The following is a 13,684-nucleotide window of genomic DNA, read 5'->3' as shown; positions in this document are numbered from 1 at the left end:
AACAATCTGGGGGGTGAGAAAGGAATGAGGGGTATAGATCAAACAAGACTGGCCAAAATTGTTGAAGTAGGGTGATGGTCATGTGAGGGTTCACTATACACTTCTTTCCCGTTTATGTTTGAAATTTCCTATAATAAATGCATATGAAATCTGCTCAGTATGCTTTCCACTAAGAAACATGGACTGACATTAGCAGCACATGAAAAAAAATTTTTTTAACTACCAGAAAATAGTGCAATAGCTAACTTTTGGGGCTTTGGAGAAACTTAGTGCTGAAGGCACCTATAAATAAATCCAGTCTCTCTAGCCCTCTGGCGAAGTTTTTTCTGAATCCGAGTTCTTCATGTGAACCAGAGGATGCAGAAAATAATTTGCCTGGATTTTCTCAGTTCTCCCAAGGATGACGTATAACTAACATCAATACATTCTAGAATTCTAGATCATACTAAAAAATTACCTACGATGGATGCCTTAGGGAATTAAGGCTTCTCTTGTGAAATTCCATGGCTGTTAAAAAATGAGTAACACTAGACTGGGGGAAAAAGGGCCTAATACTGTGTAAAGTCACGCTATTTTTTAAAAAAGGAAAATGGAAATGTATGAAACGGATTAAATGTGGCATAACAATGTGATGTTCTATAACTTTTGTAAAAAAAAAAAATCATAAATTTGTGAACTCTTACATTGTGGAAAAGCTTACATCAAAATCACCTCTGGAGCTTGTTAAAAATAGAAATACTCTGCCTCTATCCCAGATAGTCATCAATGTCAGCCAGCTGAGAAGTGAAATGGGAAGGATATAAGATTTGGTAGTACGTTCCTTTATAAAGATGTTCAAACTCTTCATGATAAACTGCTTAACTTATTTGAGGTTCTTTGACTTAACACTGAACTATGTGTGTTAGAATTTTAAAGTTTTTATATTTATTTTTAACCCCCCCGCCCCCAACCCCCCAGAGACTGAGAGAAATTAACAGTATGATACGGACAGGAGAAACGCCAACCAAAAAGAGAGGGATTCTTCTGGAAGATGGAAGTGAATCACCTGCAAAAAGAATTTGCCCAGAAAATCATTCTGCCTTATTACGCCGTCTCCAAGATGTAGCTAATGACCGAGGTTCCCACTGAGGTTAGTCTGTTGTATTGAAACTGTCTTTTCACAAACTCTGTTTAGCAGCATCATGTAATGCATCCTAGATTATGGGGCTCTTTTCCTTAATCCTTCCAGTATCCTTAGGATATTTTTACTTATCCCAACTGCCTTTTTCCCTACCTTTCAGTGCTTGCCATCAAGGCTGCTTAGAATCCAAACTTGGATTTTTTTTTTTAACTCTTTGGCAAAGCTACTGCAAGAATTGCAGAGAACAAAGTATACTCAAATGTGTGTATAAGAGGTCTCCGTTAACGTGTTCCAGCAGAGGAACTGGATTTCAATTCATTCCTACCTGGCCCTCATGAAAAGCAAAAATAGGTATTTTGTCCTAAAACACTTGGTAGGAGTGTGAGATTTTTGCATTCCTAAAAGGTAAAACAAGGTAGAGCGCCCAGATTTGAAGGTCCTAGGTTATTAGTCCAAGTCTCCCATTCCCTTTGTGTAATTCTTCCCTCTCCCCGTTAGGTGTGGTGCAGTGTGACAAGTGCTTGATTGATGTGCAATGTGTGAGTGAACCTGTATAAGAAGTGGCACTTTAGGGCTGTAAAAAGCATGATTTTGTAACCCAGATTTTGCTGTATATTTGCAATGGCACTTTCTACAATGTGAACTTTATTAAGTACAAAACTTCTAGGCTGAACTTAATTCAGTATCTTCTTTGATGCTTTTGTACTTTTTTAAAATTGTTAAAGCCCCAGTAGCTACCTTTTGGGCATGTGTTTTAAATTCTCCATTTTTTTGTTGATAGGGATCAGCTGGCTAAGTAAAGATTTTAAATCAAGTTGAATTAAGAGGATTATTATGAAAAATTATGACCTCTTCCTTAAGGAGGCAGTTGTCCAAAAGCCGTGTGTCTTTATTAAGGTGATATATTTTAAATATCTTTGGGTGTGTTCCTGGAAGTTTAAAAAATAGATTGGAGAATTAGGTTTTTATTAGTACATAGTACCATTTATACAAATTAGAAAATGTTAATTTAACAGCTACTGAATTATCTATATATACCTTTATTAATCACTATTGTTCCAGCAGTTTTAAAGTTGAATGAATAATCTTATTAGGGAGAAAATTCAATTGTAAATTGAATCAGTATAAACAAAGTTACTAGGTAACTTCATATTGCTCTGAAAGAAATATGGAACTTACTTACACTGTTCAATTAGAATAGTGTTCTGCAAAAATATTTATAAAACCTCTCAAGATTACTTACTGCTACTGTAATTTTATATGAAAATAATAAGTATTTTTCAATAAAGCACTTATAAATTAATCTTTGTTTAGTTATATTGAGAAAAGGGTATTTAATATCCTGCATAAATGACAAAGAACAATCATTTATTGGTTTATTGTCTCTACGAAACACATTAGTCATTCATCATTTAAATATCTGACTTCATTAGAAACCGTTTTAACACTCTTTCTCCCTCCTGCCATAAAAATACAATAAGTAATTTGCTTAAAAAAAAAAAAAACTATGAACAAGTGTTCTGGTTTCCTCTCACTCACCTAATATGTACCTCAGTGACTGACAGCAGTTTGTATATCAGTAACACAGTAGGCTGAAGACTGAGGTTCAAATGCTCTTCCACTTAAAAGTGCTAATAAGCTATGGAAACTGCTCTCTCTATGCATCTCCTCTCCATATCCTAACATATGTACACCTGAAACCACTGATTTAAAAATCATTAGATAGATAGATAGTGCTGAACTCTGCCTACTTCATTAGTTTAAATGAATGCAACTTACCTTTAGCATTATATTCAGAAAAGTACGTATGCCTCCAGGTCCCCAAGAATTTGGAGCACTGAACTAGATAACCACCCTAAAGACACTTCTGACAGAAGTAACGCATTACGTAAAGAGAGGTTTCCAGAACTTGCTGTTTGTTAGAACCTAAGCATACACGGACAACACTGACATCAGTCACTGTTCACACCGTTTTACTCTGCAGGCAGTCCTTTGCCATTGGTCAGCTTTACTAGCCCAAGTCCAGCAGGAAAGTGCACGGTGCACCAGATTCACCAGCTCTTAAGTTGCTACCGTTTTCTCTTCTTTACTGAAAGGTTGTACTGAGCCAGGTTTTACCCATGACAGGCCAGCAACGTGAACACTTTTATTGTGCTGTTCCTCAGGCTTCTTCTAGGCACAATGAAAAACAAACAGACATTAAAAAATGACTGATGAGGGGATTTCAGCACTGTACAAATTTGTTTCCCCAAAAGTTATTTGTATATACTGAGTAGTCTCCAGTGAAGACATTTTAGAAAGGAAACAGTGAGCTAACGATTTCCAAACTGGTAATCTACTTACTTTCTGAGTTAGCATCTTCTCTCTGGCTTCATCATGTACAGAAGGATTCCATGGAGAAAAGCTTCAGAAAGAGAAAAATATTAAAAAAATAGCTCACTAAATTTGTTTAACATCCATTTTTTTACATTTTTAACCCAGTTCCCCTAACAAAAGTTAACAAGGAACAATCTTTAATCAGTTGTCAATATGTAAGTTTTAGACATTATCTAAATGATTTTCTCACAATAACTATCCCTTAGCACTTTACATGGGTTAGCTCATTTAAGCCTCACAACCACCCCTGAAGTCCTATTACTTGAAGAAAGTGAGGCACAGTAAAATTAAGTAATCTCTCTGGGTCACCAAAGCCAGTGGGTACAAAAGTCGTCACCCAGTCTAACTGCAGAGCCCAAGCTCTTGCCCACTAGCACTACGCGCAGCAACCCCAGTGCTGCCCAGGAGCGCCGTCGCTGCAGTCTTCAGTACTCCTGCAGACGCTCTTCCTCAGCATAAACTAACACGATGCTCAAGGAACCCACCATTCACACTACTCACTCTCACACTGTTCAGTTTCCCTCCTTTCACCAAATCTGTAAGTTGGTTGGGGTATGGGAGTTTAAGAGGGGCTCCAACTGGAAAGAAAAGTCCCTACATTTGAATGAGCACATTACAAGGATCCTTAGGAAACCAAAGTCATTACATAGCTTGCTATTGGCACAATGTGTCAGTCCATGTTGAAAGCAGAAATCAAGTTGATACCAAGTTAGAAAGGTTGTAGGCTAACAGATTATACACTTTCCTTTTAAATCCCCATGCTAAGGCCACCTGGAAAACAGGAGCACATGACGGCAAAGTGCAGTTTACCTTGATAATGTACCACTTACCTAATTGCATAGGGGTCTTCTATTTTAGGTTGGTCAAACAAATGAGCAGTGCACACCTTAACACTGTCAACCACTTTACTTTTAAAAAGCTGAATATCTTTTTCGTACCTGTGTTAAAAGTTTAAATCAAAAGGTTACCAACATAATCTACTTTGCTATCTTTTCAAATTTATCTTACATAACAAAGCAAAGTAACATACAGTACTGCAGCCTCTGGGTTTAGGGGGCTTGCTGTATCAATCTTGTAGAAAACTCTCCTTGCATACATCAATACTTGCCAAATATGATTATGGTTCCGCCTAAAGGGAAATACGGCAGGATTACTGAGGCTTCCTCTTGCTGGCTTATGTCACCACACGAAACTCTTATTTACTAACCTCCATTTTGCAAATGCTCTCTTCACATCCAGTTCACCTGAGGTGGGATCAACTAGCGGGTGAAAGACGGGAATATCAAACACCAAGCGCTATATTGAAAGAGAGACACATCCTTTAATGGAAGCAATGGAGCATATTAAACCCACACGGATAAGTTGTAAAAGAAGCTTCAGGACAAGGCAGTTTTGTTGCTTAAAGTCAAAGAGCTGCCTCAAGAGGGACACCTAACTACTTTCACCATTTTCCTGTGAAACTAAATTTTGCAGTGAAGCAGGGGAAAAGTCGCTCTTCTCTACCACAGCATAACAATCGCAATTCACGTAGTGAGAGCTGTACTACAGCTTCCAGCCTCACTTGCACACCCTGAGCAGAGAAACAAGTAAAGCTGAAGGCAGAGGCTAGCATGGCAAAAGATGCAACAAAGCAAAAAAATCCCCCTGAAAGACTACTGAGTAGACAAAACATTTCGGGAAACTGAAATCATAAAAGTATTAGGCCAGGAAAAGAACCAAGAAATCTTTAAAGCCCCTTAAACCCTCCTCCTGCAGTGAGGAGGGTGAGGAGGGTCCAAGAAAGAAAAGAAGCCAGACTACATCCCCAACTTACTGGACAGTCACCATCTGGGTAGTTATCGGGGATGTAAACTGTAAACTTAAATACACCATCTTGATAAAGTCCATGCCGTATGAATATTACTCCAAACCACACTGTAGGAAAAAATAAAAACAGTTAAGGGCTAAGTTTGTGTCAGGGGAACCAAATATGCTATAAAAAGAGCGAATCCTTCTTACTTAATGCAGATCGGTAAGATGGCTGCACATAGACACCAGGTAACTTCTGCTTCACAACCAAGGTACTAAAACAGAAGCAGCAGAATAGTGAGATTGCATGGATGGAAATGACATACAGACCAAACCACCCACGTTCATTTTTTGAAAGAAGGAATAGTCCCCCGAAGGGCAGCTGATGCTCTAACCATACAGAGTCAGCACAATCTCTCACCTGGCCCTGACTGCTGCCTGTTTACTGGTTTCATAACACATGCTTACAGAGAAACACAGCCAAATCAGGGCCCCAGATTAAGAAATTAAAGCCAAACAGGGATACACAATCAAGTTTTCCACCCAGAAATCAGCTTCCCCAAAACACCATCTTGGAAACCAACCTGTAGGTAATTCTGGATATCAAATTCTATATCAGTGAGAGTATCTGTACGATTATTGCTTTTGTGACCATGAACAATAGATCTTACCCACACACATTTAAAAGCCTTTTTAAAGTACAACTTTAGGTAATTAAGACATTAAAATTCCACGGAATTACCCTCATTTGGGGGTCATTTTAAGTTTGAACACCAGTCGGTGCGGCAGTGTTCTTGGTAGAAGGCAGGCAGCCTGAGGCGCTCACACTGTACTCTGCTCCTGAATTTACCCCAAACTCAGACACTTGAACTCTGTGGGCCGTGGCGTGGGAAACGGTGGGTGCTGAAACAAGGGAAGACAGAGGCTGCACTGGCTCTTCTGGGACCTGGTCACCTGACAGCCATTCTGCTCTGTTCCTTTTGTAGCTGAGCTATGAGCCTAAACAAGTAACACTGTGACCAGACCTTGAAAAGAACAATGTTGACTGAGGGTCTTAAAACACACTAACCTGCCAATCCTGAATTTTACTGAGAAGCAGCTTATTGGACCTCAGCTGACTTTTTATTTATTACCTATTTGCTACCACACTTACTCTTCAATCATTTTAAAGTAGTTATTCCATTTTTAACTCACTATAATTCAGCATGTCAACAGCAGCATGGTTGGCAGATGTATCTACTACAGTGAGGTTTGCCAAAAAGGCAATTTTGTGTCCTAATACAGACAGCAGATTTAATGCCACAATAGAAGCCTGTCCAACTCACTGCCTCGCCTCAAACACAGGCTTCCATCATAAAGCTAAAGGGACCCGTGCTACCAAATCACACTCGCCATTTACACTGGGGCCTCAGACCCTCTGACCATTACAACATTAGCACAGTGAGGGACGGCTGGAGGATGCTTTTAAAATAACTTCATGTACAAAGGAAGTTTTACATGACTGAAATTCAGAATTAATTCTCCAGACTTTCTGCCCGTATAACAAATGATCAAATCAAATGCCATCTGCGCTCAATCACTATTTGAGCCCCTCTGATGGGCCAAGCACTGTGTCATCACTACTAGACTCTGCAGAAGTGCCCGTCTCCTCACACTCTACTGATATGTGCAACTTCAGTCCAATTTTTGACTTCTGTGACTAGTCAAGTTCTTACTTACATGGAGCCCAAATCTTTAAAACTTCCCCATAATGGCCTAGTTCTGCCCTTGGGGGTCATACAGAATAAGTCAAATCTCCTTTCTAATGACGGACCTTCAGGTGAAGACAGCTTTAATAAGTACTTTCCAGGTTTTCTCCAAGTCAGTGGTTCCCGTTCCTTCAACTGTTGACTGCTAAGGTCAGGCTTCCTGACCTCCGCCTACTGGGACCATCTCCTCCTGCGACCATCTCTTTTGGGGACCCTCTCCTCAGTCTGTCAGGATAGATGCCTCTTACAGGGTGATCACCAGAATGGAGCACAAACCTCCAGCTGGGTCTGACCCAAGAAAGGATAGCTCGCCACCCTCCTACTGTCCCGCCCGCTACAACAACCTCTTCAGGAGGTGAATTCCTCACCTCATATAAAGGTAGACCAAAATTAAGTTCCTGGATGCTTAATAAATCTGTTTCCCCCTCCTCTTGCTCTCCAAAACAGACACGGAAATTAAAGCACACGTTTGCCTTTAAATCTTACTTACCCAAGCTCTCAATAAGAATCATTACTTTTAGAAGAGGATATTTATATAACACCACTTAGGCCTTGGTGAAGAAAGGTTATATTACTAGCAATAGAGTCCAGCCTATATACATTAAGGCTAATACTGGAGGGGGATGGGTTTGAGCTTTAAGATTAAATGGCTGCTGTTTACTGAGTCCTTCAGAATAAGTTTCATTCTTCACCTTCAAGGGTCATTCAAAAGTTAACCAGATAGTTTCAGAACTTACAATTCCGCAAGAAGGGAGTATTCCAGGTAGAAAGGTCCGTAAGAAGCATGCGTGCCATTTGCTGACTGTGTTGCCGGGGCAGGAGATGAAGGCTTAGTTATGGGCAAAGCATTTTTGGGAATAGAAGGCAGCTGTTTCTTTGGAGCAGTGCGTGGAGGACTGGTTTTCACATCCCCTGTTAATGTCTTTTCTTCACCATCAGATCGCTATTCAAGATGAAGTGGTGAGAACAGTTGTTAGGATGATTCTTAAATCACAAGACTACATGTGATGTCCTTTAGTCTTTAACTGAAAAGCTGGAATTACTCTTTTACAAGGACATTCTAGCACCATGATCAAGATGACCTGAAAGTCTGTTGAGCAGGCAGGCTATTACAGAGAGCAGAACAAAGCTGAAGCAAGACTAAATCACAGGAAAATTCATTCATCAGCTGCATCCTATAAAGACAATAAGGCCAGTATTTACAGGATTTACTTGAAACGGAGAAAGAAATGGTTTCTCCTGGTGGCCCCAGAAAGAGGGCAAGGGGTTACTACACAATTAGACAAGACTAGAAAGGCCCCCTAGCATTTAGCTGTAGAAAGTCGGGTGCTAAGCATCTCAAAATAAATAGTGTAGAGGACTGAAATCAGTCACTACCTGATGTCACCACTTCGGTTAGAAACTAAGAATGAAGCTATTCTCTCACTTGCATGGGTCTGATTTTGATCTTGTCCCTAATGGACATGTTTCCACATTTGTACTATCATCAGCATAAACTGTCATTCTTAGTCAAAGACAGAGGTCTAAATGAATCAGAGACTAAACTACCATCTCATAGGTATTTCCTTGGCTCAAGTACAGTCAAAGCCTGCTTAATTAGCTGTATTAAAAACGTACACAGTATCGTGTACAGAAAAAAAGATTAATAGTGGTGTTCTCTTACACGTGGAATTATGGGTGACATTCATTTTCTTTTTGTTTGTGTATTTTAAGCTTCCCTAAAATGTATTTTATTTAAAAAAATATTTTATATAGAAAACTTAAACCAGTGCCCTCAAGTCTGACTTGACCATATTGGACTGGTCTTGCCCAACACTTCTCTAACCATGAAATCTTGCAGTTTGTCAAAAAACTACTACAATAAAGTGTCACAAATTTCATCATGTGTAAATGTAACCTAAGTCAAAATAATAGAATTTTGATTACTAGAATGATTTCTATTTGAGATGTGATCTTGGTCTCAGAAACTGACTTTAATCAACCAAATAACTGTTTCCCAAAAGTAAAACCTAAACTAGAAAAACAAGGTAAATTTGCTAAGATTATAGGCAACCTTGGTATGAATTATTTTGGCCTCTGTTCTGACACAAATGGGTTTCCTCAGTAAATTTATCAACTATACCTACTTTGCGTACAGAGCTTGTAGACATGCTCCAGAAAGGGTTCATAACGTGTACTCCAAACAAAGAAACTCAGTGGTCTGTGTCATCAAACTCTTCCGTCCGCAGAATTCACTTTACCTTAAAATGAGATGGGAAAACAGAGAAACAGACCAACACCAACAGTTAAGACTTCTGAAAGAGTTAAGAACTAAATCTGTACCTCTAAGCAGAAATACAGTATAATGTTATATAACATGTAGTTATAAAAACCTAGGGGGAAAAATCTTCAGAAATAGTTTCCTTCTACACCCCCTCCCTCCAATTTCTTTCCCATCTTTAAAGGCCGACAGGAATCTGTGTACCAAGTCCTTGGCCAGGATTCAGAATATTCAGTGACACAGTTCAGCTCTGGTGCCAGAAGTGCAAAAGATATGGACTACAACAGCTGCTACTAGCATAATATCTAGGCATTTAACTACTGGGAAAGCCAGGTTCAGAATGCACTGTACCCACAGACACAAAAGGTCTATCACAGTTCTCAGGGTTATGGGAATTAAAGATCCAAGGGAGCTGATTCGAGAGTGTCTTAAGTACAGAATGATTCTCTCCAACAAAACTAGCAACCGCAGGCAGAGCATACGAGAAAGAGGGGGAGGGAGAACTGGGTCCTGTCGGGACCATCCACAAAACAAACAAAAAACGACCTTTTCCAACTGCTTCAAGTGTGGAAACAGCAGGATTACGCATTTAAGGAATTGCCAAGCAATATGTACAAATGTAACAGAGGAATGCAAACGAGACCTTTCACAAACACAAATCCTCCACCAAAGCTTCATGAAGTGGATAAGAAAGCATGTCTCAAAAGTCACAAAGTCAGTGGGTCATTTACTAAAAATACAAAGGAAGAGGCAAAGGAAAAGCAGCAAGCGGAGCTGTAAGAACAGTAATTTGTTTGCTCTGGTGACTTCCCCCAGGCTTGGTCATGTTTAAAACAGAGCTCTGCTAAATTCCTACTTGCACCAGTCAACAAGCTGAAGGTGAAAAGGGTAAAAATTTAAGCAACATTTTACAAAATTTGTAAGAAGCAAATCATTAGAGAAGCAGGTACCAAATGTCCCTAATCAGCAAAAATTTGTTTTCTGCCGATCCTATGACATACACAGGTGGGTCCCATACCCTACCCGTGCCCATTACTGCTGCCTTGCTTTCCAAGATACAATGCCACCCAATAATTAAATCCAAGTAATGAGGATTCTGGTTCTTCCACCTGCCTGATGACTTACATCCAGTAAGTAGCAACTTATTGCTGAGAGCTCTCTGCAAATCTGCCTTTAAAGGTAACTATGATACAAGCCAAAATGGCTGGGACATCAAAACTGTGTGGGTGTATATGTTCCTGTTTGGTGCAAATAAGAACAACACTGGTTTTCAGATCCAGAGTAATGTGCAGCACCCAACCATCATCTAGGACAGACCCGATTTAACAGGGAATCCTGTCCCCCTGGGATACAGTGCTCACCACCATGTAAATTTACTGGGGTGGATCAGTCACCTGTAAGGTCCCTTCCAATTCTAACACGTAAAGATTCTATGACTTTGCCCTTAAGAATCAAATAAAACTTAGCCCCAGTTCCTCCTGTCTTTAAGAAGGAGGTATTGTCTACTGCTGCCTTTGTTTCCAGCAACGACATAATCACCTAGAGAAATTGTAGCACGCTTTTCAGGAGTAACTACACTCTTTAATAGCGATCTACTTTACCCAGGCACAGTACAGCATTTTTCCAACAGGAGTGACATAGATGGAAGAAAACACAAGGCACGTCCTACTCGTTCCGAAACAACTTTAGAATTTCTGCTGGTCTGGTCATACAAACAACACATGATTGTCTCTCTTTATATCATACAGCTGAGAAGTCGTAGCTCGGCCCTATACGAATGACCCGCACCTGTCCTGAGCCAAAACTTAGAGACGGGCGGTGCTTACCTCCTATGTACCATAGTCCCTAAATAGGCACATCACCCCGAACAGCCTTAAATTCCATGTTAAGAGGCGACGGAGCAGGGCCCAGGGAAAAGATGAAAACAGCCTCGGCCCCGGCTCTCTGGGGACAGCCGGGACGGGCACCCGCGCCCGGGGCGGAAACCCATCTCCGCGCACGCAGGGAATCTGGACAAACCTGTCTCGGGATGATGCAAGGCAGGGGCCAAATCCCGACCTCGCAGATAGCTCGAGGCCGGCCCGGGCCCGCGAGACCCTCTGGTGGGGGGCTGCGAGCCTCGGACGCCCCCCTCAACCTGGGAGCGGGGACAGAGCCGGGCGTGGGGAGGGGGCCGAGGAGGGCGGGCCCCGGACGGAGCGAACCGGTCCGGCCCACCTCCCTTCCTCAGGCCAGCCCGGCCCCGCTCCCAGGCAGCCCCCAGCGCCAGGCCCCGGGCCCCGCGGCGGCCGGCGCAGCAGGTGCCTGCGAACGCGGACAGGTGCCCAGCCCCGCCCCTGTGTCCCAGTGCGGCCGCCGTCTCTACGGAGTCGAGGGCCCCTGGTAGGGCATACAAATGCCGGCCCCGAGGACGCTGGCGGTCCGCGTTTGAGGACTCCACAGCCCTCGCGTACCTACCACTGGCCTAGCAGCGCACCCCACCTCGGTGTTTTTAATGCAGTGCTCCCGGCTGCAGAGCGCCGTCGCGGCCCCTCAGCATCTCTGGCCGCAGAGCCAGCCCAGCCCCTGCCTACTCCGCGCCCCGCCCAGCCCGGCTCCCAAACTCCGGCTCCGCCCCCTGCCCTCCCTCCCTTGGGCCCGGACGCTTCCGCCCAGCCTCGCGGCGCCGAGTGGCTCCTATACCTGTCCGTCAAGGACGTTCTTCCGGGGGCGTTGGGGCGGCAGCGCTAGGTCCTGCCAATCAAATCTGCTCGGTTCGGGTGAGGCCGCACTTGACCCTCCCCTTACGTAACAGCGTCCAGAGGGAACTGTCAGTCACGGAAGTATCGGCCCCGGGGGAGGGATGGGGCGGAAACAAACGCCGGTACATAATTGGTCACAGCGTCCGCCAGTCACCATGGAGACCCGCCCACAGGTTTGTGCGTGGCCGCCGCTGCAGTTCAGGCAGGCTATGGCTGCGGGTTTTCCAAACCCGAGTCAGGGCGGGGCCGGGCTCGGGGCAGGAGTCCGAGAGAGGAGCCCGGTCGCCGCCTGACCGCCTGGTGCCCGCCCCTGCTCGGTCCTCAGTCCCTGGCGGTGCTGCGGGGCCCGAGACCGCCACGTCGGGGCCGCCCGACGTGGGAGGGGCTGGGGCCGCTGTCAGGTTGATAGACCCTGGAAGAAGTTCTGGTGTAAGAAACGCCAGAAGAAAACGCCCATTGAGAAACGCCCATTTTCTGTGTCGAAGAATTGAGGAGCGAAGGGATGCAGAGGATGGGAGCTAAACTCCCAACTCCTCCCTTGGCAGTAGCGCTGCCAGAGGGCTTTTTTAAAAGTGTACGTATCGGACCCAACCTATAGAATCCCAATCCGGGGGGTGGTGAGTACCAGGAATTCACATTTGTCACAAGTTCCTCTGGTAATTCTGGTACGGACTGAAGTTTGAGAACCTCTCATGGTAACGTAGCTCCTGGTCCTCTGATTTTTTTTTTTTTTTTTTTTTTTAACCTAACAAAGGTGATCTGGAACACCTTTACCACATCTAACTCCTTACTGCTCAAAAACCTTCCACGGGAGCCGTTTCAGACTGAATAAAATCTAAATTTAGCCTGATTTACAAGGCACACCCTATGCTGACCTCGTTCCCATATTCCCAGCTCATTTCCCACGTTTTTCTCCAGCCTCATTCTGTGACGGATGCCCTTGGCTTACACCCTCCGAGCCTTTTCTTACGATGGTGCCTCCTCTTGGGATGCCCTTCCAATCTCCACCTAACTCAGTATCTTACACTCAGAAGAGGAGAAATATTCTCTGATCAGGTTGTTTGTTCAATTTTTGGTTGTCTTTGAAATTCTGGTAAAATGACCTCCTTGTAAAATGGCAGACAGCCAAACTCCCCTAATCCCAAGGGTTGGTTCTGAAATCCAACTTCCTCCTCTAGCGAAAACATTCCTGAGCCACTTCCTTTTGTCCAGTTTGAATACACTTAGGAATGTTGTAATGCCCTTCCTTAATATTAGTCTCAATCAATATAAAGAGGAAGATAAACAGGAAATCCTTTCTCCTGGCCGCAGGTGGTCTCCCTTGGCACCTCTCCGACCCAATCCCTCCTAAACTTCTTGGCAGTCTCATCCTCTCCTAAACTTTTTTCTGATCTCACCTTCTACCCACCTCCTTGGCAATCTATCCCTTCCCTCACGTTCACCAAGGACTCACATATTTCTCCAGCTCGGACCTCTCCACTGAGCTTCAGCTGCACGTATCCAACTGCCCATTTGGCACCAGATGCTTCAGACACATATCAGAATCCTTACAGCCGCACATGCCAGAAAATCCAACTCAAATCGGCTTGCATAGCCAGGGGATTTGCCTCACATGTAGGGCAGGTTCCAGCGGTGGCACTCTGGGCTTTAG

General features: G+C 43.3%; 2 protein-coding genes across 8 annotated transcripts in view; one reads left to right on the top strand and one right to left on the bottom strand.

The window, feature by feature from the left end:
- The window catches only part of RBL2 (RB transcriptional corepressor like 2), a 54,263-nt gene extending 46,056 nt beyond the window's left edge, over nucleotides 1–8,207 (top strand). The window contains exons 22-23 of one of the 2 annotated variants that reach the window (XM_082366613.1): nucleotides 958–1,129; nucleotides 7,972–8,207. In XM_082366613.1, coding sequence (XP_082222739.1) covers nucleotides 958–1,128 — 171 coding nt within the window. In that variant the 3' untranslated portion in view covers nucleotide 1,129; nucleotides 7,972–8,207. Of the gene's footprint in view, nucleotides 1–957; nucleotides 2,650–7,971 lie in introns of those variants that run through there. The other variant, XM_082366612.1, reaches the window with a different exon arrangement.
- Nucleotides 2,484–11,902, bottom strand: AKTIP (AKT interacting protein). Of its 6 annotated transcripts, none has more exons than XM_082366685.1 (10): nucleotides 11,774–11,902; nucleotides 9,159–9,272; nucleotides 7,770–7,975; nucleotides 5,495–5,559; nucleotides 5,310–5,410; nucleotides 4,704–4,792; nucleotides 4,527–4,625; nucleotides 4,327–4,434; nucleotides 3,464–3,524; nucleotides 2,484–3,292 (listed from the first exon to the last, which is right to left on the bottom strand). In XM_082366685.1, exons 2-10 carry the CDS (start codon nucleotides 9,198–9,200, stop codon nucleotides 3,182–3,184), a joined length of 882 nt encoding a protein of 293 aa, XP_082222811.1. In that variant the 5' UTR covers nucleotides 9,201–9,272; nucleotides 11,774–11,902; the 3' UTR covers nucleotides 2,484–3,181. The 6 variants fall into 6 exon arrangements, with proteins under 6 accessions (XP_082222811.1, XP_082222809.1, XP_082222813.1 ...); XM_082366683.1 differs by having other exon boundaries at nucleotides 11,750–11,901; XM_082366687.1 differs by having other exon boundaries at nucleotides 2,484–3,289; nucleotides 11,750–11,901.
- Nucleotides 11,903–13,684: the final 1,782 nt, after the last annotated feature.

Source organism: Balaenoptera borealis, assembly GCF_965194805.1.
Source record: "Balaenoptera borealis genome assembly, chromosome: 19".
NCBI classification, from domain to species: Eukaryota; Metazoa; Chordata; class Mammalia; order Artiodactyla; family Balaenopteridae; genus Balaenoptera; species Balaenoptera borealis.
This window is presented reverse-complemented; position numbering and strand designations above follow the sequence as displayed.

Bases quoted from the DNA above. Each gene is read 5' to 3' on its own strand.
- AKTIP (XM_082366685.1), bottom strand. From the start codon at position 9,200: ATGAACCCTTTCTGGAGCATGTCTACAAGCTCTGTACGCAAA. The intron at 5,411-5,494 runs GTAAGAAGGATT...TTTTTCCTACAG, and splicing joins ATCTTACCGATCTGCATTAA to TGTGGTTTGGAGTAATATTC. The intron at 4,626-4,703 runs GTTAGTAAATAA...ATTTCCCTTTAG, and splicing joins AGAGCATTTGCAAAATGGAG to GCGGAACCATAATCATATTT.